This window comes from Phaethon aethereus (assembly GCF_964289735.1).
Source record: "Phaethon aethereus genome assembly, chromosome: 2".
Classification (NCBI taxonomy): domain Eukaryota; kingdom Metazoa; phylum Chordata; class Aves; order Phaethontiformes; family Phaethontidae; genus Phaethon; species Phaethon aethereus.
Genome location: NC_138582.1, coordinates 10,426,318 through 10,452,825, shown reverse-complemented (window position 1 = coordinate 10,452,825; position 26,508 = coordinate 10,426,318). Strand labels below are relative to the sequence as shown.

General features: G+C 38.8%; 1 protein-coding gene across 1 annotated transcript in view; it reads right to left on the bottom strand.

Annotated features, from left to right (window-relative positions):
- Window positions 1-26,508, bottom strand: part of ADCY8 (adenylate cyclase 8) — a gene marked incomplete at its 3' end in the record, with an annotated part of 140,195 nt that overhangs the window by 36,212 nt on the left and 77,475 nt on the right. The window contains exons 5-8 of the mRNA XM_082014870.1: window positions 25,873-26,000; window positions 14,949-15,107; window positions 10,565-10,835; window positions 5,227-5,424 (exon numbers count right to left, since the gene is read on the bottom strand). Coding sequence (XP_081870996.1) covers window positions 5,227-5,424; window positions 10,565-10,835; window positions 14,949-15,107; window positions 25,873-26,000 — 756 coding nt within the window. The remainder of the gene's footprint in view (window positions 1-5,226; window positions 5,425-10,564; window positions 10,836-14,948; window positions 15,108-25,872; window positions 26,001-26,508) is intronic.

The window sequence follows — 26,508 nt, the reverse complement described above, 5'->3', positions numbered from 1 at the left end:
GCTGGTATTTATCACTGCTAATTCAGTTAAACCCCAGTTGTTTACAGCAGGTGAAGGCTGGTCCGTACACATATTTTTGTAAATCTCTTTACCTTATTCTGATGCCACTGAATTCTCTACACCTAATAAAAAATCCCATAGATCTCTGCCTCAGTCATTTTTCATCCCCCGAATAATAAATAACTCAATTTTCTTTAATCTCTTGCATTTTTGAAGGAGCTGAGAGTTACATGTGCAGAACAAGAGGAAATGGGAGTCAAAGAGATATCAGAATCATTCTCCAGCAATTTGGAAATAAGTCAAACTGCAATTATAAATGCCTAAAAAGCATTATAATTGAGAGAAATTGAAACTGAATAAGAAATGTATCAGGAACATACGTTGATAAAGTTCAGCTATGAACTGCATTTTATAGCTAATCTGCTCTTGATGGAAAAACCTATCTAGATTTAGACTATATTCACTACACAGACCTTTGGTAGGGGCTTAATCTCAGTTATAAGCATCTGGTCAAAATAGTCTCAAACTCCTGTAGTGGGAAAAAGGCTTCTCTCTTCCCTGCTCCCATTTGTTATGAGTAAGAGAGGGGGTTTATTTGTGGGCGTCCCTCATTTTGACTCCTCCTCTGCTGTGATTTTACCTTGTGTCTGCTCTTGACAGAAACAATATCACTTTGACATGATTTTCGATGGTGCTCACAGGCTATTCCACTTCATTTTGTTGCTGGAAGCACAGAGGCACTGACCCTGATGTCATGTGCAAGAATACAGGACTGCATCAGTCTGCTTAAATAATGGACCAGAGTTTTTTTTGGTTGTGCTACAAAAAGAACCAAAGGGAAAAAGAAAGGTATGTTCCTTAAAATAGAACATGAAATCCCAACTGTTCCTTAGGGAAATTATAGCAAACTAATTGAACAAAACACAAACGTGGAATTGCCTGCTGTGTTGGGCGTTGTGTCAAAAGGATGAATGCGGTGGTCTAATCAGTAACAACGTTGTGATGAGAAATTGTTAGCATCTCTGAGGCAGCACAAGCACCAATGATAAATGTAGCACTTCTCTAGCAGTCAACCCTTAATGACTTGCAGAAGTAACTGAAGGATAAACTAAGCCTCAAGACACTTCCATAAATATAGGGAGGCATGTAGCCAACTAGAGTCATGTAGAGTGGTAGGAAGAATTGGGATGTGACCTACTCGGCAATGAAAACCTTAGCTGCGACCTCCCACACACCCACCTGCGCTGGCATGACTTGCTCACGGCGCAGCGGAGGCTCACCCTGCTTCCCACGGGGCTTCAGCCACTCGCCTGCACTGTTGAGGGGATGCTGTTTATCCCGTCTCACCCAGCCAGCCTGCTGAAACTGAGCTTCTGTAAGGCCAAGTTTCCTCTGCCAAGCAATGCTGCTTATTCCCCACCTCTCCTCTCTTTTCCCAGGGCTTTTTGAAATGGGAATACCAGGAATACAATAGGCTTTATGTGTTTACTTAGAGAAAGTGCTTGTGCACTGGGGAGGAAGTTTCTGGTCTCATCCTCACTGCTACTCTTTGACTCAGATAGGACCTTATGGATAAGAAGGGACACCATGTTTTTTTTCCTTCAGACCTTTTTTCCTTCAGAGTACGTATTTGGAAACCCTTAGTGTATTTTCATGCTACCATTAGAAGTATTATCCTGTGATGAGTCTTTTGCTCTATCTGCTTACATCCTATTTGTGAAAATAACCTCTAGCAAAATAGAGAGTGAATTAGTCTCTAAATGAGATATCAAGTGCTAATGAATGAAATACAAGTTAGTAATGACTAGTCCATTTGGGTAAATAATCTATAAAATATAGCGGGTGGAGTTCCTGCACAAATCCTTTGAAAAATGAAGTATTACAAAACTCGTGTGGGAATACGCATACTGCCTCAGGTAGAGAACCCGTTCGCTAATGCAAGTGTTACTGCTTGCTGCAGAATCTACATTTATTCTACCACCCAGAAGGACACACAGCAATGAGATAAGAGAGGAGTGGGAAGATGTACCAATGGCTTAAACTGCTGTGATATACCAGTCATTTAAACGATTGTAAACCAGGAGCTGTGCTACTTCCCATGGTAGTTTTGGGCATGCTGATTCCAGATTTTTTTTTTTTTTTTTTTACCTTTTGAAACCTTAAAGGAAACAAAACAGCACTTTTATTGCTAGTGTAAATCTGCTGTCTGCAATTGTTTTACAATGAAAACAACCCAAAACAACCCAGAGTCTTTAAGAGAAGTCCAGCATTACATTTCAGATGTGTTCAAGCCACCCCAAAATATTTGTGATCCCATGGCATGATAGTCCTGCTACTAATGCAGGAGGAAAATATATAGTTTATTGTTCATGTGGTTATTCACTTCTCCGTGATTTGAGGTACAGAGCATTAACACAATTCTCATTGAACAAGATTAACGTAGTAATTCTTGATTGGGATCTCAGCCATGAGTATTGGTTGTTCTGCCTACTGAATAACCGCAAAGTCTGGGGCAAGAAATACTTACAGATAAAAGAAATAAGTATTAGGCAGATGTCGGCGCTGACTGAATGCGTGGTGGCTAAATGTGAGGGCACAAGATTTTACACAGGAGAAGTTACTTTACTTGAGAGCTACCTCTGACTTGAAGCTGCCACTGGTCTGCACAGAAGGTGAGTGGCAGCAGAGGAAAACAGCAGTGTGAGATGGGAGGTCCACAGACATATACTGTCTACTTGCTCAGCGACACGGCAGGGAGCAGCTCAAGATGCTGATGTAGAAGGTCATGTAAGCAGTTGCAAAATGTTAATGACTAGAAGGAAGCGTAATTCCAGACTGAAAGGTTAAGGGTGGGGAGAGCAGAGGGAAAATGTTTCTGAAATAGTTTTATGAGACTCCAATTTAAATCTGAGTTTGTTTTGTTTCCTAAATGGGGAGTAAGAAGGGAGAAAGGGATAGCAATATAAGATAACAGGGAGGAAATTGCTGCTTTCTGTAGCAAAACAGTTCACCCATTATTTTTTTCATGACTGACTATAGACTGTGGTTTAACACTAGGGCTACCGGGACAAACCTGTAATTACTGCACAGGCAAACAAGGAGGGAAGGGACATTTCCCACATTGTTGTACAAGACGTTGCCCTTGCCTATAATAAAGAGGACACTGTGATTCATCTTTCCTTAATCCACATCATCCTTTTGCATCCCGGTGCATTCCCCATCCTTCTCTGAGCACACCTACGGTGCCCCAGCACCCTGACCACCATCAAGGAGGTTGCTGATCAGGAATTTTACGGCTGTTGGAGGTGGATGAACCAGAGCAAGTGAAACAGTGCTGATATTTTTAAAACTTTACTCCTGTGTAATGCTAAAAACCAGCCCAATTTAGAGCACAGAAAGAAGTTTCATCCCACTTTACAGGAAGGATATTGTGTTTGTATTGCCTGTGCTTACTGGTTGGGCCTAACACCTAAGGAAATATTAAATGAAAGCACCGTTTTCTAAGCATTGCAGCACAGTTTGACAGAAGAAAATGTATCAAAACTTCTCAAGATGTTGACTTTTAAATAGACTTTTTGTCATCCAGATGCAATTCAAAATGTTATTTAAAATCTGACCTATGTAATGTGATGGATTAGAACATGGATTTTTTTTCTCCTTTTGCATAAATTAAATTTAAATGAAAATCTACCCTTTCTGTATATGTTTTCCTTGTGGCTGTTAATTGTGAAACCTAAAATTCAAGAAAGTTTCTATGCTGAATATGGGACGTGATTCTGGGCAGTGTCCCTTTACTCCAGCTCATGTTTAGGCCTCATTTTTATTGAAAAGAAATGTAAGACCAGGTGAACCATTGACTAGCTTGCTCATTCAGCCAGTTGTTTGTGACCAAGCTGCTTCCTCTTTTGCACAAAAAAATACTAATATACCATCCCCCACCTTCTAGTTTAAATGCTACTTTGTCTAGATTTTTTCACCTTACCTTTTGACCTTGTGCCTTGAAAAGATTAAAGATTACTCATGACTTTGGGGCCTTTAGGTGGTAATTCACAGGATATCAGAAATCTTGGATTTGACTTCCTCTGGGTCCCTGTCAACTTTGCACGATGGCAGCACTGAAGGAAATATCTTCATATCTTCTGTTGCAGCAGCAATGGCTAATTTGGCTTTAGGGATTCTACCTTATGTCTCAGTGTCATGAATATCCTTATGGGAAAATGGAATCTTTTCTTTTTTTAAACAAACCTTTATTTTTCCTTCTGCAAGATTGCTTGTGAAATAAGGGCTTAAATGTACTTCAGATGGAATTGTTCTTTTCCAGTGGCTTCTATTAAGCTCTCACCACTGGTACCACCTGAGGACTGGTCTTCCATAAGTCAAGTAAAAAAGTCTGTTTTCCAGTGGAGGTTAAAGTGATGACACAAGTGATCCTCCATGCTTGTAATTCCCTGTTATTTTTCTTTCTTTTCAGTCTAAGTGCACATCCTATTGCAGATCTCCTGTTGCTGCATTGTAATAGCATACAAGTCAATGAAATCATTTGAGATTTGCGTGCAACCCTGCCCCATGTCACCAGTTTGCAAGGAAAATTTTCCCATTGCCTTATCTTTTAACTTACAACTTACATCTGAATGTAGACTGAAATAGAAATTAGTGAGATCATAATTGCTGTTGAGAAGCAGCAAAGACATGAACAATATTTACCTTTTTAGAAGATGTTAAAAAAAGGATATTTAAAACAAAGAGTTGACAAATTAGTTTTGACTTGAAATAAACACAGAAGCTTCCTAGAGGACATCAGATGGATCCTATGACTAAATGAAAGAAACATATCTATATAAATATAGATATATGTTTTGAATAGAAGTGTCAGTTAGTTAATATGCTCTATCACTGTTTGTGCCAAAGCAACCTGTCATCTGACAGAAAAATGCTTGTACTAGACAGCAAACCAAACCCGGCAAATGGCTGTGTTTTCAGAAGCAGAGTTTGCTCAGTGTAGGCATTTTCCAACAACGAAATGTAATCATTGCAGCGTTAGAACACCTCCATCGTGACACTGTCTATTATGACCTCTAGCTCGGTCCCAACTTCTGAAAACTGAAACAAAATGAAAAACAAAACCAGAAAGCAAACAATGCAATCTAGAACCTACAGCTTCTCTACTCCAGTGGACATTTGTTACAATTTGAGTTGTGAATAACGCAGCTACCAAGACCCAGCTACCTTATGCTCCAGGCTGGAGTCTTTAAACATCAGTGAAAAAGGCTTGATATGCTCTCTTCTCAATTTATCGCCACTCCGTAAGTCGATGGTGTGCTCTATTCGCTTGTTAATTTCCTCAGGCCCAGACTGGACATGCAAAGCTTGTGCAAGATGGTTTGGAAGCAGATTTATTGAATTTCTTGTTAGGGCAGCCAGAGTCTAGGGGAAAGCACATGCAAACAGAATAAACCTGCTGGTCCCCTTGGGTTAAAAATGCAATGTTTTAGATCATGTTGCATTGCAAACCATTACAGCATTCCATGCAATTCATTCAATGAAATCTATAGAAGTGTAAAATAATAACTCTGTTCCACTAAACACATACAGCACATTAAGGGGAGTACTTTAATGTCCTCTTTTATACAAACTAGGAGGTTTGCTGCTGCACTGAACACTTTCGCCTTTACAGATTCTGCTAATTAATTATGAAAGCATGCATGAGGTGAGTACACACCAAAATCACAGCAGGGTATCTAACTCAATGGTGTGTTTTAACAACTAAGAATGGCAGCTACAGAAAACAGAAGTAACAAAACAGGAATAACATTTTTCTTGATCTTAAAGCTACTGGATGTGTTTAGTTAAGGAACAGATCAGTTCGGCAGGAGTGAAGAAGGTGACATTTCTGATTACTTCAGCATGGGTTTTCAAATAATATGTTCTTCTTCACTACTGGTATATTTCAGTCAGTCTAGATTACAGTTAGGCTATATGATTTAATTTAACTGTAATTCATATTATTATTTTAAATATTCTCTCAAATGCATTATTCCTTTGGTATTTCATTGACTAACCAAAAGAAAAAAAAGAAAATATTTTTGCACAGCTTTGCAAAGGAAAGCTAGTGGAGGTAGTACAAAGGGTGCTTCACCTTCAGGAAAGTGGTAGAGTTTGGTTTCATAAAGAGAATAACTCAGTCCAGTTTCATAGTATCATTTCATGACACGAACCACAGTGAAGCAGCACTTTCACACTTTAATGGGAAAATAAACTCCACTATCTGTGATATTCCCAAGGGTTAAGAAATGTTAATGAATGGAAAGGATATAAACCTTCATACATCACAGCATAAAACATTTCAGAATTATTATGGACAAGAAATACACTTCTGCTTGAGAAAAGTTATCCCATAGGTCCTTGCTGGAAAGATCTTCTGCTATATTTCCTACTGGGCATTGTTGGAAACAGGAGTTTGGGATGGATTTATCACTAGATTTCGCTGGAAAGCCAGTCCTTTTGGATCATGGGATTATGTACAGCAAATTATATAGGGAGATTTCTCTTCATATTCGAAGTATAGTCAGCAATTACATTCACAGAATCACAGAATCACAGAATCACAGAATCACTAGGTTGGAAAGGACCTTCAAGATCATCAAGTCCAACCATTAATCCAGCGCCACCATGTTCCCTAAACCATGTCCTGAAGCGCCACATCCACACGTTTTTTGAACACTTCCAGAGATGGCGACTCCACCACCTCCCTGGGCAGCCTGTTCCAATGTCTGACCACTCTCTCAGTGAAGAAATTTTTCCTAATATCCAATCTAAACCTCCCCTGGAGCAACTTGAGGCATTTTGTCTCTGTATCCCCCTCTTTGTTCTGCATCTTTTAAGACCGTGTTATGCCGACATAAAAAAATACTGGTTCTCCCTTCACTTTTGTGAATAGCTGTATGGAAAATACAGTTGTGAATCCTACAACGGGCTTTTGAACTTCCCTGATGCTGACGGTAACCATTCATCACACAACAACGCACACAAGTTTCTGTTAGGAAAAAGGTTAGCCAAACTTGCACCTGAGACTAAAAGATAGGATGATTTAAAACAAACAAATAATAAAACTCCAACTTTAGAGATATTTTACAGAGATTTTAAAAAGGTGGCTGGGATTACATTTTAATTCCTTCCTGTAGAGTTTTCATGCAACAAGTCCAAACATCCTGCCCTCAACACAAAGGGAAATTTTAAATCAGTGCCATTTAGAAGACTAGGAAGGCTTTAAATTATTTTTTCATACTGCAAACACCAGGTCTTGGAGGGAAATAGGGAAATACAAAGTCATATGTTTAAAGAAACACGATACAGGTAGGATTTGGTTCAACAGGAAGACACCTTAAATGTAGGTGTCCCAGTGTTTGGTGTCTAAGCTTCTGTTACTGGCAATATGCACTCGGGATACTTTCAGCTGTGCAATCGTATGCAGCTATGGTCAGCTGAGATGCCCGAGGGCATCCTGCACAACAGTCTGGAGCTAGGAGATATGGCTCAAGACCTACAGGAACCACCATGCATTGCTGGTCGGTGGTGAGGACCAGTTGGAGTATGTTAGATTAGATTAGATTATCTCAAGCTGCCATAGACAGCCACAGTCAAGAAGCTGAATCAATCGCTTAGCGTGTTTCAGCGTAGGTGTTTAGCACTATTTGAGACATCAGAGTCCCTTACCTGGCTTCTAACTGATAGGCCAGGTGATCACAGGTCTTTTATAGGCCCCTTGACATATGAAAGTCTCAGGCACCCTTGAGCACCACAAGTAGCACTAGACGGTTATGTTTAGGAGCTGAGCTGTGGGAGGTACCAACACCTGGGATGGTCAGTAGACAGATGCACAAATGCAGGTGCCTTGTCTTTGAACTGACTTCCACCCTGTTGTTTTTACTTGTCGGCCATCTTGGCAGTCTTTAAGTATCATTTTTGTGATAACTGTTAAAAGTCATTATAACCACCACTAAAACATGCTTGTACAAGACACAGACATTTTAATATGCTTCTTTCCTAATTCACAGGCCCATCAGGTGCCTCCAGCACCACACGCAGTGGCCGTATTATGCTTTCAGCTACTTCTTTTGGAAGCCCCAGCAAAGAAATCCAACTTCATCAGCTATCAATTTATTTTAGAGGAGGAGACCTTCACAGACATAACTGCTGTCCAACTTTCTTTGCTCTAGAAAAGAAGCCCAGACACCTGCTTCAATAACAGAAAACTCCATCCATATTGGGCATGGTCTCGATTTCAGAGCAGACACTTGCATTCTTGGCTTGCCTCACCACCAGAGCTAAAGCACATGGTGCTCTCTGTGCTGTAGACACATGCAGCTTGTGTCAGCGTCTGTGACTCTGTACCTAAAGAGCCGTTAGTCTGTCCTCACTCATATCTACACAACTTCAATTCACTGTCTCAGGCTGCCCATAGAAAATGAGTTCGAGGTAAAGAATATGGATTGTGGTGAATTTGAGTTTGGCAAGAGAACTCACCAGCAACTTTGCCATTTCATATTCTTCATAACATAACCACAGGTAAAAGTAAGACACACATGATCAAGGTTGCTCAAATTTTGTTGTAACTTACATCGGGTAAAGAAATCATTTAAATGCTATTGGCAAATATTCAAACATATAGAATGATTCATTGCTGGGTTGCTGCTACTTGGATTCTCAAATTCTGCTGCTGCCAGGGACTTTCAGGCTGCATAATTAATGTTATTAAATGTGTATTCTGTCCAAGACTGACACACCTCTGGAAAAGCCACTATATCTTAGTATAATTTAAAACTATCCTTTGAGTTTTGAGCTGAAAAACATTATTTATGAGCAGTAATACTTACTGTCTCAACTTTAAAATTGAAAATTACATAATAATTGAATCACATATGGAATAGCAGATTTTTAAAATCTTGTCTCCACCAAAAAACTTATTGTAAAACTGTGTGATATAAAATTATAGTTATTTCCAGCACAAAAACAAGCTCTTAAAAAAACAGTGAGAAACTATTCTAAAAACGGATTGCTTATTGCCATAAGACAAAAATCTGCTGTAAAACAACTGTTTAGTTATGCCTGTTTCAATGATTTTCATGGGCTTTTTACCAGTTTATTGGGTGGGAGTTGTTTAATAATTGAATAAAAATACTAATCTTTTATTTCATTCCTCCTCTTTGTTACTAGCAAGGTCAGGTTTAGCTGAGAAAATGATCAACGAAATGATAGCCTACTCTGTACAGATTTTTTGGATATAGAGATTGGAACATTTTAAAGGGAGAGAAGAAGAAACAGAGAGAGATCAGAAGATATTCACAGCAGCATGCACTCAAACTTATATTCCTAATGAAATGAGAGTATAGAGACAGGTCAACAAACTACAGTGAATGCTAAAAGGCAGCGTACATGCAGATACACAGATGTACAGAACATATATAAAACAGGTGTTTTATATAGCAGCAAACTATGCCATGCTCCAGTTCAGTTTGAAGAGATGAAGACACCTCCATGGGCTGATTGACTGTGAAGGCTTAGCACTTCTGAGTAGATTTGTAAGAAGCAGAAGATGGTTGAAAAAGCAAGACCTCCACACAACAACACTTGAAGTTCAACAGACAGTGCAGACAAGAAGGACTAAGGATGTGCAGCAGAAAAAAGGATATATCATGTCATTACAGATCCCTCGGAAAAATGGAAGAAAACTCCATCTGACCTTGTTTCATAAAGACTCATCAATCTTTCAAATGCAATGAAGAGTGTGGTGTCTGAGGACATTTTACCCTTGCCATCTTTAATTCCTCTAAGCAAGCAGACTTCACAAACAATTTATACGACTGTACAAGAATTGCTGGTTCCCAGGATGCTAGCAATAAGCTATGTCATGTTTTTGGAAAAGATCTGATCAGGACCAGTTGTTGTTATCTCATATTTCTATTGAGCTATGCATGACCTCAGAGTCTAACTCACCTCCTAGTGAACCTTAATTATGTCTTAGAATCTAATTTTTAAATTTTTTACTTAAAAAAAAAGAAGAAGAAATAAAAGTGAAGAATGAATAAACTTTTTCACAAGGTGCTTTTTTAAAGGTAGATCCTCCTTCTTTCCCTTATATATCAATAACCTCCACACCACGCTTTTTCCTCTGGCAAAAGGTCCATTCACTCATCCCTTTAATTTCATGGCAGTGCAGTGAAGCTATGCAGTGAGATACACACTCTAACTAGAATGTCCCAGCTAGTTTAGTAACATTATCTTTACTTTTAATTTGCTTCTTTATGGACTGGTTGAATTAAAGCTAAGCTGTGTAGTATTTAATTTCAGTTGGAAAAAAACCCCAAAAACCTCTGGTCCCCTGGCATTTCCACAGTTTGGATATATGTTTTATTTCTGCCCTGAAAAATTTTGTTTAATTCTCTGATGTTACAGTACGAGTTAGAGTAAAGGTTAAAGATGAATTTGTCTCCTCTGAGTCTTTCATTATTGAAATGCACTCAAGCATGCCTTCATACTTGATGACATTAAAGGAAGTTTGACTTACGTTCTGTTTTCCCACTATGTTATCAAATGGAAGTTCAGGGCTCCAAGATCCTTCGGTAAATGTTGCTCCACTGTTTCTCCTGTCGGAGGAGCTGACAGCCTCTTTCACAATATCTTCAGGCAAAGTCAACAGACTCTCCTCAGGTTGTTTAATTAAATAAGTCTCAATGTTATGTTTCCTCAAGAATTCATTACGCTCTTTACCATGCCCTTCTTCAACTTTATAATCCCCATTCAGGCAGTCCAGCGTGGCTTTGGAGATGTGAATTCTCCTGTAGTGAAATAAATAGTAGCAAATATTGATTGTGCTCTAACAGACACAAGTAAGAAGAAGTTTATGAACTCTGCATAATTTTTAACATTATGGATAAATATAAGATTTTCTATGTACGTGATGATTTCTATACAGAAAATGAAATAGTGTATTCAACAAACATGAGCTTCATTTAGAGACAAAAACTCTCAAGGCACATCAATAGGATCTCATGAATGCACAAAGTCCTGTCACAGGAAACACATTTTGATATTCACACCTGACACCTTTGCTCACAGTAGTAGTTTAATGGGAGACCTTCCTGAGTGAAATACTATTCAGAGTGAATGAAGATTGCCACTTCAGGTAAATATGGTGAGAGGAAAATATATGGTATGCATTAAAGCAGCTTGTGTGAAGCTCTAATTTCCTTCAGTCAACTGAGGTAGCTTAGACAGTTGGAATTAGTGGTCTGATTGCATCTGAAGTGAGTTAGGGAAATAGGGAAACTATACAAACGCAGGTAGGGAGATAATTTCTAGTAAGACTAAGTGATGAGCTCAAAAAGCTGTTGCAAAAGTGAAGTTGAATCTAAGAGATGACATAGGAAAAGCTCAAAATTTGCAAAGCATGATAGGGCTTTGGATATCTTCCAACCAAACCTGAAGGTGTTTGGTATTTGGACTTTTTTAACCATAATTATGACTGCTTGAGAAGGACAGCAAGAAGTTCAAGTTAAAAAAAAAAAAGTCTTTCTTATTTCTATTTTTAAGAAATCTTCAAGTTCCTACATGAAGGGCAAATTGCAGACACCCTTAAAATACAGCCACAGGGTTAGCCATGCTATACTTTATAATGCAGCATCATAAATGCAATAAGAAGAGATGTTCATTAGATATTTCGCTAACTCAAGCAAATAAATGTAGTGATTCCATTAAAATTGGCTCATTTTTCAAACTTGCAATGCATGGAACTTTCTGAAAATCAAACTTGCAGACAGATTCCTAAAACTCAGAGTCAGCTAAAATTTGTGATCATTTCTTGATGACACATGCTAAGGCATTTTTCTCGGACACCACGAATTGTCTTATCCCCCCTGAAGGAAATGGTCCTAGCACACCCCTTGGGAACTTTCCTCTGGAAATTAAAGGATTCCACTATGGAATTAAACTGCATAAAATGTTGGTGGCGTAAAAGGCTATAAGTACATGTATGATGTGCATGTATTGTCAGAAAACAAAGTGCTGGTTGTCTTCAAGCAGTGTGAAATGCCCAGGAGTATAAGAATTTGGCACAAACTGGGTCTATGTGGAGTATTAAATATCAATAACTAATTAAAAGATCAAAAATTTGTATCTCAGCCATTTTTTAACTTTGTTTCAGCTTCCCTCTGAATTCAACACTGGTTTTGTGCAACTTTCATTGTCTGAAGTCATGCCATTATGATGCCCACAGAGATTAGTACTCTTTTGTAGTTAAATAACATTTCTCAAATTTAAGCAACTTTTGGCCTGGACTTTAAAACCAGAGCATATGACCTCTCAGAAAGGCAATGCATTTCCTAGCTCTTAGAAACCCAAATAGGTTAAATTGATTTAAGTAAAGTACTAATTAAAAAAAAGAAAAAGAAAAAGAAAAAAAGAAGAAAGAAAAAAAAGTGATACATTAGTTGCCAGGGTGACTATGCTGAGTTTCAACTAACATAATTTTGAAAGATTGCATTATAAAGCCCTGAAATATGGATTTTATAATGGAAATGATAACAGCTTTAACTAGAGCGTGGAGCTGGCTATTGAAGTGATATGCTTAAATGGACCAAATATTAATAGTTGGTAGATTAAAAATATTTTCTGGCTTCACCTTTCATACAGCTTGCTTAAAAAAATCTTAAAATGTATAGTGGAGAAATGTCTTTCTAATTTTATACAAACACAGTAAATCAGGAGCCTGACTATTGAAGTCAAAGGTGTAGCCTGTCCAACTGTTGAAAATGCTTCAGGTCCAAATCTTTAGATTGTCATTGATACATCCTGGAAAATTAATTATTAGCTAAGTTTTATGCCGATCCAATAGCACAGATTGATACCTAGATACACCAGGTGAAGACTATGAGAAGATGGGGTCCTGGCAGAAGAGTGTCTCTGAAATAACACTGTAGGATCTTAGATGGTTTCCTTCTCAGCTGTTGTGGACACATCTTTGTCCTCTCAGAAATCCAGGAATGACTGCTTTTTCTCGCTGCTCCCGAGTGCCTCCTTCCACGGGAGCTGGGCTGCCCGCTTATTCTCCTGTGCTCGGGGGCAATCTGCCCCCGCATCACCCCTGCTCACGGGGGCTCAGGGTGATACGCAGCCACCGAGGGGAAGAGCTGAGCCCCTTCTCTCCCGCCCCCAGAATGGGTGGAGGGATCGCCCCCGTCCTGGGCAGGCAAGCCGCCTCCCTCCACTGTCTGTTCAAGAAAGGGCTGGGGTTCATCTTTGCTCTTCTTTCACACCGTGGGAGCAGGACCGTCGAGAACCTCAGGGCGGCTTCTCTGAGGCAGCAGAGGAAAGCAGTGCAGCTCTGGGAATGACCTCGGTACCGTGGCAGGCGACGGGCAGAAGTAAAGAGAGGCTGAAGTGAGCTTAACTGCTCCAGTAAATCTGCTCTGCCCACCAGGAAAGTCTGTGTACGTCGCTGTTTCGCGGGACTTGGTGAATTGCTGCCACATACAGGCTTTATTCTGCTACCAAACTGATACACAGGAGTGGAAATCGCTCTGCGCCAGCAGACTGCAACCAGCCAGGCATTTTACCGACCACAGCAAGGTGATGCCTTCTCTGGGTTTTTCTCTAACAGCTGTACTACTTGCATGCGTTAACAGCAATAAACTAGACTTTTTGCAGGGGCTGATGGTGAAACTTAGATGATTGATTTGCTCATGTTAACAAAGCAGCATGTGACTTTTCATCTGGAGCTGTCATATGGAATGAGCAGCAGGGGAAGTAAAATTTTTGCTGCAATTTTATACACTGGTGACATATGCAGAGTACGGAAGCTGCCTTCAGAGCGCGCAATGTTTCATTTTCTGCTGTGTCTAAGAATATATATTAGTACAAAGGTCTACTGTGGGGAACGGTGGAAGGGGCCTGCATTTGCAAATACAATATAGAGCAAATACCTTTCTAACTCCTTGGGAACATGGCAGCTCTGACAGATCCTGATGTGCGTGTAGGGAGTACAGCACACGGCTCAGATTTGATGACTTGAAACCCCTCTCATTCAAGATGACAACATCACTTAGACTTTGTCTGCATAAAAATGCCCACTGTTATTCCTTCTATGTTCCATGGCCACAAATCGAATAGTTGTAGGGGATCTTTTGCTACATTTTTCATCAATGGAAGGTGGAACTGAAAGTGAACAGGGGATTCCTGCAACCACTACTGTTGCTTCAAATTTAGGATTCACAACTTCCGAACTGCTGTGAGATATAGGCCATGTCAGGCAGAAATAACATTTTATCTTTCAGGTGAATCAACCACCTCAGACAAAGAAAAACTAGGCATCTCAGTGGAAAAATATATATTTTCACATATAGAAAGGTTGACATAAATGTCTCAAAACATCTACTAAACCACCAAATTATTTAAAAGAGTTCCTAGAGAGCCTGCTGTCCATACCTTCTTGTTATTACCGTAATGACCTATGAACATATAATTCTTACCACACTTTGTGCATTATGAAATAAACCAAATTACAGCCTTGTGTATGCAAAGGTCATGAGAATGGAATAAAATAAATTACAGCCTTTGAATGCAAAGGATCAGAGAATAAAGCCTGGAGAAACTCAGGAATGGTCAACACCTGAGAAATTTGAGCTATCTCTGAGTATTATATGGGCTGAATACAATCCCTGAACATTTTCAGGAAATCATAGCTGGCAAAGAAAAAGAAATATTTTTGTCTTTTCCAATGTTTCTGAAAGCTGACCAATTCTACCTTTTTTGACTGTAGCCTCACAAATCCTTGCCAACAAATAAAAAAAAGAAGTCATTGATGAAATAACGTAAGACAGTTAATCTGTTGGCAAAGTTAGCAGTGTACTGTGTCGGCAATGTTTTCTGACTGTCGGAAATACACGTTGCCTTACCCAGGAATTCCACCTGACTCGAGTTTGTTTGCGATATCCACGTCCCATGACCAGACATCAAACTGCCACTTTCGCAGGCCCAGCACTCCACAAAGAACTGATCCCGAATGTATCCCTATCCTCATGTCAATGTCATGCTTCGTTCTTGACCTAACGTACCTGTTAAAACAAAAGAAAACAAAAAAAAAAAAAAAAAAAGAAAAAAGAAAAGACCAGACACATGAAAGTATATGTCACGGTTTTTTATATCTTTTAGAAAAGGGCATGATGTAAAATACAATGTCAATTTGTTATAACGAACAATTCAGTCTCTAAAATGAAGAGGTAACTTTCTAGGTAGCAAAGTACAGGTAGTGATAAAATGACTCTAAAAGCCAGATTAGCATTAAGTGCTTAATTTCATTCATGGTTCAGTAGCACACATATTATTCCTATCAGACAGAAAGAGAAAGATAGGAGAGAAAAAGATGTCTGAGTGAAAGGACTTTGTTGGATTCATTGAGTCCTTTAGCTTGGAATTATGAAAAAGTATTGAACAACATTACAAAAACATTACATTGTTATCCTCAAACCTGCCTATACTTTCATATTCTATTCTACTTTATTGACTGACATTTTCCAGAGTTACTCTTTGTCCAAAGGTGAATTATTTTCAGTAGATTTGGCCAGAACACCATTTGCTTTGTTATGATAATGGTATGACTCTAAAATCAGTTTCTTCCATTCTGTGTGACAGCAAAGACCATTTAATCTCTCAAAAGTAAACACATGTGGGCATATTTGTCAACAGTCTCAGAAAAGGGACTTTGTCCCAGCACTGTTTTAAATTAATATGTCTATTGATTATAAAGGCAATTTTACTGTGTTGAAATAGTATCTTCCTCTTCCGATATGAGACAACATATATCATTCACAGCCACAGGCACCTTAGTAGTGTCTTAGACTAAGACTGCTTCTTCCAAATCAGTATTGAGATACTCCAGCACATCACTGTGGGAAGCTCACAACTAACATAATTGAGCTGTATCCATTGGGATGACAGAGAGAGCACTTTTCCAGTTCTGCATGTGTGACAACAATTATATGCACCAGAAATACTATTAGAGCTGGTGTTCATTAATATTTGAATAGCGTGCTCGGGGTAGGAAAAGTGCATTGCTACTGTTGGTCTACAAACAAGGCTGCTGTTTCTCTGTAAAGAGTCCCAGTTCTACAGTCACTGAAGTAAATAGCAACACAGCAAGATCACACAACAGAGCAGGCGAAGATTAAACAGCTCTATTTCGCAACGCTGAAGTTAACTACTGTTGCCTCAGATGCCTCAGTCATGACCTTGACAGCCCCTTTCTAGAGGAGAGAAGGGTAAATTGCTTACTGCATTCAATACTTGGCCTTTCATTGTTGCAATGGGGCATCAATTCAATTTGTGGCCAAAAAAAAAAAAAAAGAGAGTCTTAAAATGGAGAGAAACTGGTCATACAAAAATGTGAGGAATTGAAAATAAGCAATTCATCTTTTTCCCTTTCCTGCATATTCTGAAACCTTCAACAAAAGCATGCATAAGTCCCAGTGCAGTGGTCTGCCCACAACAAAATCTGTTCATCATATCATGAAGCTAACATATTTCAGATAACTAAGAGGAATAGATTTTTAAAAGTTAATCATAAAATAACAAAAAAGAAGCTTTGAGAAAGGATTTGTTTGCATTCTGATACTCCAAGTTTATAGTTTTCATTTACAAATTTCTTTATTGGTTTGCAAGCAAGAGGGCTTGAAATATCAAAATTAAACAATCACCTGTGTCTGGTAGATGGGACACGGAAAACAACTTCCCCACACTGAAGTAGTGTCTTAAATGTTTTGAGAACAGCTAAGAGAAGTGAAAGCACTGTAATTTGTAATGTGTTTTGCAGAATTTTTATAGATATGCTACAAAAATATCTAAACTCACACTCATAACTGTCAGAGGAATTATCACACAACTCCCCAGATGATCTTTCCCCAGTCTGCCTTTTTCCTTTTGTTCAGACTAAGATAATTATTTCTCATTTTATGTCTAATTTCCTTATCTTGAACTAAAAAGCTAATTGGATCCAGAGTAATAATTGAGCAAAAAGCTTTTCACTGAAAAATGCACACAATAAGAGGACCTTAAGTTTAATAAAATGGACTAATAACATACATTTATGTAATATCTCTCTCTATGTATATATACACACACTCCATTAGACCAATTTAGATTTTAATTACTATAGTAGTTAATTGCTGATAGAGTACTAGTATTTAATATTGGACAAATACTAACACTGGGCAATCATCAATGGCATGGAATGTAACAAGTCCAAATGCCAAAAAGAATAACACCGGGCATAAGTTTAAATTGTGAGAGAAGAGTCTGGGGAGCAGCCCTGCAGAAAGGGGCCTGGGGGTGCTGGTCGGCAACAGGCTCAACCAGAGCCAGCAGTGTGCCTGGGCAACCAAGAGGACAAATCGCGTCCTGGGGGGCATCAAACACAGCATGGCCAGCTGGTCAAAAAAGATTGTTATCCTACTGTATTCAGCATTGGTGCAGCCTCACCGTGAGTGCTGTGTGCAGTTCTGGGCCCCACAATTTAAGAAGGATGTGAACGTCCTTGAATGGGTCCAGAGGAGGGCAACAAAGGTGGTGAAAGGTCTGGAAAGAATGTCTTATGAGGAGCGGCTAAGGACTTTGGGCTTGACTAGTCTGGAGAAAAGGAGCCTGAGTGGCAACCTCATTGCTCTCTGCACCTTCCTGAGGAGGGGAAGTGGACAGGGAGGTGCTGATCTCTTCTCCTTGGTATCCAGTGATAGGACATGTGTGAACGGTTCAAAGCTTCACCAGGGGAGGTTTAGACTGGACACTAGTAAACATTTCTTTACCAAGAGTGTGGTCAAACACTGGAACAGGCTCCCTAGAGAGGTGGTCGATGCCCCAAGCCTGTCAGTGTTTAAGAAACATTTGTTAATGCCCTTAACAACACGCTTTAATTTGGTCATCTCTGAATTGGTCAGGCAAGTAGTGATCATTGTAGATCCCTTCCAACTGAAATATTCTATCCGATCCGATCCGATCCGATCCGATCCTATCCTATCCTATCCTATCCTATCCTATCCTATCCTATCCTATCCTATCCTATCCTATCCTATCCTATTCTTCTGTTCTGTTCTAAATCTAATTTTAAATACTATAAATTATAGTCATGTATTTGTACCCTATATGGGAACAGAGATCTCATTGGAGAGACCAGGTACAAATGATAGTGCAACTGAGCAATGCATCCGTCTTTTCCAGAGTGTTCACTAAGGATTGCTGGACTTTGACTTTCCTTTGTCATAAAAATGTGGTGATGGCCTGAAAAGGCTTCAGCATCCTCAATCAGCCACACAGGATTTCTGCATTTGTTCAAAACTTCACGTAGCTGTGCTGTCCACCTTGCCTCCTGCATGACACTGCAGACTCTAATCAAGGTCCTATCCCCCTTGTCTTCTCTGTCATCTTTCATAGCCTCCCAGCAGCTTCTTCCTATGAGCTGCTCAGGTGATATTTGATCTCGGCTCTTCATCCGCAGTCAGTGCGGATTTGGCTACCTGCCTGCATCCTTTGACTGAGAGCTCTTCTGTTTTGCTGCCTGCTGCCGTGCCGGTGCACCTGCACCTTCACATCCTCCTCTTACTCGCCCTTCGCAGCGATGTGCTCTTATGTTGATAGGTAGGAAAACAATTGCACGAGGGGACCTGACTGAATCGAGCCACAGGCAGTAGGAGGTATTTTTAAACAGACCCCGTCCAGAACATGAATCAAAGCACAACAGCGATCTAGTCTTGCTCCCATTGCTTCATTATTTGCAGCACAGGACTGAGAGCAGAGCTGTTGAGAACCTGTTTGTGGAGACATTAGTTTTCACTAAGCTTTTGTTGTAAGCTTTTAAATTGAATAAAGAATAAATGGTTGTAGTTTAAAAGTGAGGTGATTGATTAGTATGTAAAAAGCCATGAAATTATTGTTTTTCTTTAAAAATTTGGAGTGATTTGGGGTGAAACAGATTTCTGAATTATCTAGAGAAGGGCACTTCATCATGCTCAAACACGACTCCCTAACAGCCAGAGATACTTTAGGAGGCCTTGTTTATATACTGCTGTAGGAAAAAAACCAATTAAATACTTTGAAACAATGAACCCCGGATCATCTTCATCAATAGAAGTAGTTCTCATTTATTCAGAAAAAAAATCTCATAAATAATAGCATGTACTAGATACTGAACAAATGGAGAGTGTTCATTTTGCATGAGTTCAGGTGTTCCACAGCTTTTAGTTCTTCTGTCTTTTAAAATTTTTCAACTGTCAATGGAGCTCCTAATTAAAAAATAATTATTTGCTTCAACTGCTTTACAAGCTCTCTGAAAATCCTTTGACAAAGCGCATGCATGAAGCTGCATTATTGATGATCTATAAAACAGCCCTGTTTACCTCACAAGCTGTCTGATATCTTTTCCAGGTTCAGGTAGACGTGACTGATGTTATTCATGCCTTTCATCTCATTTCAGTCAAGTGGTAAAAATTTCATTGATTTTAATTGGATCTTGGCATTTCCTTCTGGCCAGCATTCTTTGATGGGTATTTAATTTTTGTGCTGTTCATCAGAGGCTTTCCTATTTGCATGTAGAAAGTGAGCCAAAAGTCAGAAATCTGTTTTTCAACCTTTTCTTTAACTGCCAAAAATCTGAATGCCCTGGAATTCACACCTTGCAGGTGCAGACAGTGACACACTGCCTACATTGGTGCTGACCAGTTTAACTGTGCAAGGTTCTGTCTACTCTGAGATACTTAAAACAACCCCAGATATTTTTTTCCTGGTCAGCTAGCTTTCTCACAACCTGTTCCCAGGTTCAGCAATCTGCGTGTGAAGACTGCTTCCAGTAGGCAACCTGGATGCAACTGCCTGGTTTTGGAAGCAAAAAGAGTTGAGAAGAATGGAGTTGGCCAGTTTGTGCCACTTTTTCTTGGTGACAGCTAACATTCCTTGTGGCTGTTTAATTTACCCATCAAGACACAGCCACAATTATCCTCATGCAGATGTAATAGGAAAGTCTATGTATTCTGGCTGAAGTAAGTAAGAGTCTTAGTGGACCTTGTTTTAAGCAGAAGGTGGGACTAGAGATGTCCTGATGTTTTCTCCAAACTGAGCTGTCCTATGATCCTAAAGTTCAATTACATTCAGAACTTTTTGGTTGGACTCAACAGATTTGTGGAATTTTCCTAAATGAACTCAAATGCTTTTTGGCGCTGACATGAGAGGGTAGTAGGTGAACTAAGTGCTCTTTTTGGTGTGACTCTGGGAACTGTGTCATGCTTGTGAAGGAGATATCCATTATTTTTAAAAAGCTAGGTAACAGGATGCATTAAACTACTGAACATTTCAAAAAATACAGCTCAGGTAATACGACTCACAGAATGTAACACTTTGTAGATGGACTTTACACAGCATTGCATGTACAATTTAAGGTAGATATCATCCCAAGAAGCCAGTTTAAAATAGCTCCGGAGTGACTTTACCTTGGAAGTAGAGCTGGATTCCAATGTCAGCAGAAACTATTATCTGGAGAAGTTTCATATCATCAGACTTGTCATTAATATAAATGACTTGCTCTGGGTTCAGACAGATACTATAGCAACATGGACAGAGTTGAACCACTACTGTATTCCTGTTTCTTATGTCTATCTGCTCTGAGAGGCAGGAAGCTAATACCGCACAAGGGACTACAAACAATGTTATCAGAAGTCTGCTTTTTCATTTGAAAACTATGTTATAAAAAGCTATATAATTATAAACACTCCTATGCTATCTTGCCAATATAGTTTTGATTGTATTTGGTGGCACATTCAAAGAAAAGAGGTCTCAAAGGTACACGAACCGATTAATTTCTACCCAGTTCAATTTGTGTAGTCACCCAACAGCAAACCCAGGGAAAGATATACTGTCCTGCCGCTCCGTGCATTCGCAGGCAGGGGCTGAAACGGATATGTGGAGGTGACGATGTGATCAAGTCCCAGCATGAAACCTATTCACTCAGTGGCCTGTCTGAAAAGTGCTGGCTGAACCTGTGAATATCTTGCAAAATGCCCCTTTCCACCACCACGCAGAATTGAAAGTAAGGAATAGGTTTTGGTTTTGCTCTGTCTTCTGTGAATCGGGGCTCGTTCCATTATAGGCTGAGCCTTGTACATTATAGAAGAAATAATCTGTGGAAGGAATCCAGAACTGGATCAATTATATTATTGTGTATTTATATAATTAAATAACGATGTATTCGTCATGGAGTACGAAAGAAATTCCTGGCTGCTTCACTGCCTGAGTAACTTCTTTAACAAACATTGATCATTTCATGACTTTTTTTTAGTACCCAACAGATGAAGTTAAAAGCAGTTTTTCATGCTAAAGGCAGGAAACCCACCAGGTCAGTCAGTGAGATAATCTGAAATAGTTGTGGTGTTTTGGGGCTTTTTTTGGTTGTTGTATTTTTTTTTTCTCTGTATGTGTGTTTTGTTGTTTAGGTTTTTTTTTAACTCTCTCATGAATTGATGTTGATATTAGTAGTTAATTACAGACTTGTAATGAAGACAAGCGGTTATCTAATTTCTGGAGTTTAGCTTGCATTCTATGCTGGGACTATTTTTCCTGTCATAATAATTATTCTTTCAGCTGGTATTCTAGTGGGAAATAATCCAAAACATGAAACCACTCAGAACTCCTTGATCTACCAAACAAATATACCAGCGTAAAGGTTTGAATTTCCACTGTTACATGTTTTTTTGTGAGATTTCTATCTTTATACCAAGTGAGTGAATCCTTGAGGAGCTGGGCCTCAGACAATCTCTCTCCCTCGCTCTCTTCCCAGGAACAGAGATTTTAGGAATAAGGACGTCTGGGAAGGTGGTGGTGAAAGCAGCAGCCTTCAGCCCCTGGAGGCAGCTCCCGTCACAGAGCCTGCCACGGTGTCTCGAGCTGAAGACAGTCCACCTTGATACCCTGTGCCACATAGGCTGGTACATTCTACCCACTCGTGCTTGTTTGTATTCCAGTAACTTGTGCCTGATGGAATTATTTACTCTAGGAAGAAATTCAGTTTTGATTTGAAAACACTGAGGAACAGAAAAGCCATTGTTTCTCTTAGTAATACCATCACCCATTGCTAAATCTAGTGTTTTCTGCCTATAAAATGTTTTATGTGCTGCTACTAGGTAACATCTCAATCTCTTTTTTTCTCAGCTAAACAGATCATGCTTCACAATTCTTTTATTTTAAAATCACTTCTGCTTCACAAATTTTTTTTGTGACTTTCCCCTGCACCCCTATAAAAGTGTTTAACAAGCTTTTTAAAACGAAGCCACCACACCAAAATTCATTATTCTCATTTCAGTCTTGACATTGACAGACTATGCTCTATAATTTACATTTTGGAAGTCCTGTCTCCTCTTCTTTAAGATTATTTCCTTCACCTCTCTTCACAGCCTCCCTCTATTTCCACTTGCTTTCACACTTCCTCTCCTTTCTCCTTTACCTCACTTTCCCTCTGAACTTTCTTCACTATGCTTTATACATCCATTCCTCTCCTCACAGCCCAACCCAAAGAATGGAAAACCCCAATGAACAAGCATGCTAATCTCTTTCTGGAGTATAACGTGATATTTAGAAATTATCTCAGTTCAGAATTACTTTTATGTAATTGATTTTGCTCTTGTTTATTTTACATCCATTTTAATATATTTGAGGGAATGATTGTCTCAGCAGATCTAACCTCATTTTATTGCTAGGTCTTAAGGTCATGTTCCATATTTGACTGTCAGCAAATAAATGTCCCCATCTTGAATTTTATCACATATCCTATCCATAATCCCATCCATCTGGCACTCCAGCGTGGCTTTGGAATTCACTAACACACAGTCAAAACACCGATGACTGCTTTCTTCTTGCAAATCTTTCCCTCTCTACATAGACATAAAGATGGTAAAGATGGATGCTCTTTCTTACAAATAAGAGCAGTCGCAGATATAGTTTCTTTCGGTGTTATCTATGACACCCATTTAGTTTGGGTGATAACTGTTAAAATGAAATGTTATAATCTGATGACTAAACATTCCACTAGTATCTCATTTCTATCAACTGTCAGTACAGACAGGCATTAATACAATAAAATTAAATACAGGAAGAGTTAGGCTGCATGTAAAAAGATATGAGAACCAGCTGGATAAATGAACCCCTTGTGAAGAGCTTGTTCTTTTTGTTTTAATTTGCATTTCCAACGGCAGCTAAAGAGAGTTTACAGGAGGTTGGGTTTTGCAAGATAGCTGGAGTTAGGATTCTTGTTCATGTACAAATGCGATGGGGCAAAGTTTCCTTGCTTTAGAGTAAATATTAGATTTCATGGAACCTTCCCATGGCTGAAAGTTGTATTTATTTCAATTGTACTCAACGGTTAAGGGAGCAAAGTAGAAGACAGAGCGGAATAACAATAATAGCTTTTCTTTCATAAGATTTGTAAGATGACACAGCGACAAAAAAACTCATTACAGAGAAAATAATGGCCTTGGATTGTTTTGATGAGTTCTGAACAGTTCCTTACATCTACAAAAAGACAGTGGTGGAGCAGCAAGACTCAAGTCTAGATCTTTGGTATATGAGCTTAAGATCAAGTTGTATAGTCTCATTTAACAATAAATTAACACTTTAGCTGTATGGATATGAGCTGTATGAAAACTCTTGAAGTCCCTTGTGAGTCAATCTGTCCATGTAGATTTATTTTACATATTGTGTAATGAATAAATTTGACATTCTTGTTCCCAATGACCATGCAGTTATGAAGAAGACTAGAAGGAAAATTCAGTAATGGTACCCTGAGATGGTAGATTTCTGGGCACTGTCTCCCCAGAAGTGTTGGTACTGATCCTTGTAACATTACCAACTACTTGCTGTCAATGGAGAGAACAGGAATCTTGGAGGACCTACAGGGGAAAATCTGGTCTGCCTAATTTAAAAATTAATTCTACATCAATTGCATAAAGAACTTGAACCAGTACAAGAATCAGGAGTTATAAAAGTACCTGGATTGCTCTCCAAAATTTAGATGCCCAAATCTCCATTATAGGTGGGATGTTGTAGCATAAATCTTGTTTTTTGTTTTAATGTCTAATTCTTAAGCTCGGCTAAGTGCTCGAGCTAAAATATAGCTAAGATTTAAAAGCTAAGATATAAGTCTGCAAGAGGGAGAAAAAACAACTTATAAGTAGTGAAATTTTCTTAAGTTTCCTGTAAACAACTTCTGATGTGCAAGAAGGCTTTAAGTTCATCTATATAACGTCAATGTAACTGTGATGGTTTCTCATAGCTTGGATCACCTCCCTATTATTTTGGACATACAAAACATTTATTTTGTGAAATCTTCAGATGAAAATAAAAAAAATTATAATCATCAAAATGTCATTTCTAACAGGTTTTAGATCTGATCAAATTCTGCAGTGACCAATATAATAGAAACTCCATTTTCTAAAAAAAGGGGTATTTTTCATTTTAAATGTGAGAGATATCTACTAATTTAAGTTCTAATTAATAGACTGTAGGTAACTCCAAATTCTTTCAGAAATGTGGACTGAAGTATTTGTAATATCCCATGAAAGGATTGGTTCTCCCTGTGAACTACATGAGAACACATTCAGATAAGTAACATAAGGCTCCTCTACTCTGAACAGAAAAGTCTGAGGGAAAAAATCATGCACATTGAATAGCCAGAAATTCAGATACTGGGATTAGCAAATAAATTGGAGTCAATCTGAACTGAATTAGCCTGGGATGACCCAAGTCCTAATGGACTTTGGTTTCACAGCTCCCACTGAATATAACTGTCATTTAAGATACTAAAAATACAGTGCCATTTCTACTGGATTACTGCCTTTGAGACCTGGTTCATGAAAGGGCATTGGGCTGTTAGAGACTTCCACATGTATAAGGAGATGTGTAAAGAAATTCACTATCTTAGAAGAAAAATTACTTGCAATGGGTTTGCTGCAGATGGTATTACCAAGCAAATGCAAATGATTTAATGTGTGTCTCCAAGAATTTTTAACAATGCTGGTAGATTTTTTCATCTCTGTGTTCTCTAATTCATGTTTCACTTTCACTGTGGGGATTCCAGACGCAAAATATTGATTACTTTGTGCAACATTTAGTCTGTGATAATTGAATTCAACCTTCTTAGAGATCATTGTTGCATAATCATTATTCAGTTATGTTTTCCATTAATTAATTTTTGTCAAATTCTTTCTGTATTAAGATCTCAGTAATGTAGCTGCAGTGTGCATTAGCTGTCTAATGTACGTAATGAGACACACTCAGATTAAAGGGGTAAAGCAGTCTGGAAAAGAAGCAGACAAAGAAATTGGACAGAAAAACATCCACGGAAAGAGGAAAGTGCTATGAGCTATGAGTTGTCTATGAGCTAGTTTCCAAGCTGAAGTATTGTCACAGCTGTCTGGTTAGTGTTTATATTGTTTTATTTTATTAAAGGAATTATAGGAAGCAATTCAGTCTCCTCCTCCTCAACCTCGTCTTAAAAATGGCAACAGTACAAAGCGAGAACTGTTAAGAACTGTGAAACCTGTCACTTACAACGCACACACAGCTATTGTGTTGCATGCTCTGAAGCATCACAGGTTAATAAAATGCATTTAGTATCTGTTCCCACGCATTACACGGATCAAAAAAGTCCTGCCCTTTTGACAGTGATAATCCTGAGGTCTCTGAACCACCATAGGAATTACTTGTCTAGTAATAGCATTCTCAGATAAGAAGTTCAGGACACTGTCAGAAATAATGGAACAAGAAGGAGGGGGAAAAAAACCAAAACATTACCTGATAGTTTTGATCATGCTGAGCCCCATTTCAACACAGCAGTGTGCATGGTCCTGGCGAGGTTCTGGGAGCCCCGACACACAGTAGTAACAGTCCCCCAGGATCTTTATTCTGAGACAATGGTGTTCCTATAAGTAAGTGTAGCAAAGAGAAAAAAGATTTTTTTCATATTTTCAAGGTGAATGTGAAAGTGGCTGAAAAGAGTACTAAAAAAAATGTTAAAAACTTGTGGCTGGATGTTTCCTGCTTGTGATTAGTACAATCTTGATTCATTACGCTTTTGAAATAAAGTACCTTTACATTTTCAGTAAAAAAGGATATAGTGGTTTTTGTGTTATGCTAGTCAGAGATGTCCTTGCTGACAGTGAGAAAGGTTTCATCAGAGTTAGGCTGGAAGCTAAGCCAAGGACTCAGAAATGCCAGCTGAGATAATGAATAACCCATTTCAGACTATATTCCTCCAGGGCATCCTTTCTTCCCCCTTTTTACACTGGAAACAAATGAAAAACCTCTTTCCTCCCACTGATAATCCCTTCCCACCTAAAGTTTCCACTGTCACACTCAAACATTCCGGACACCAATAGGAGCTGATCAAGTATCTGCATGCCAAGGATATCAAAGAAGTGTCTTGCATTA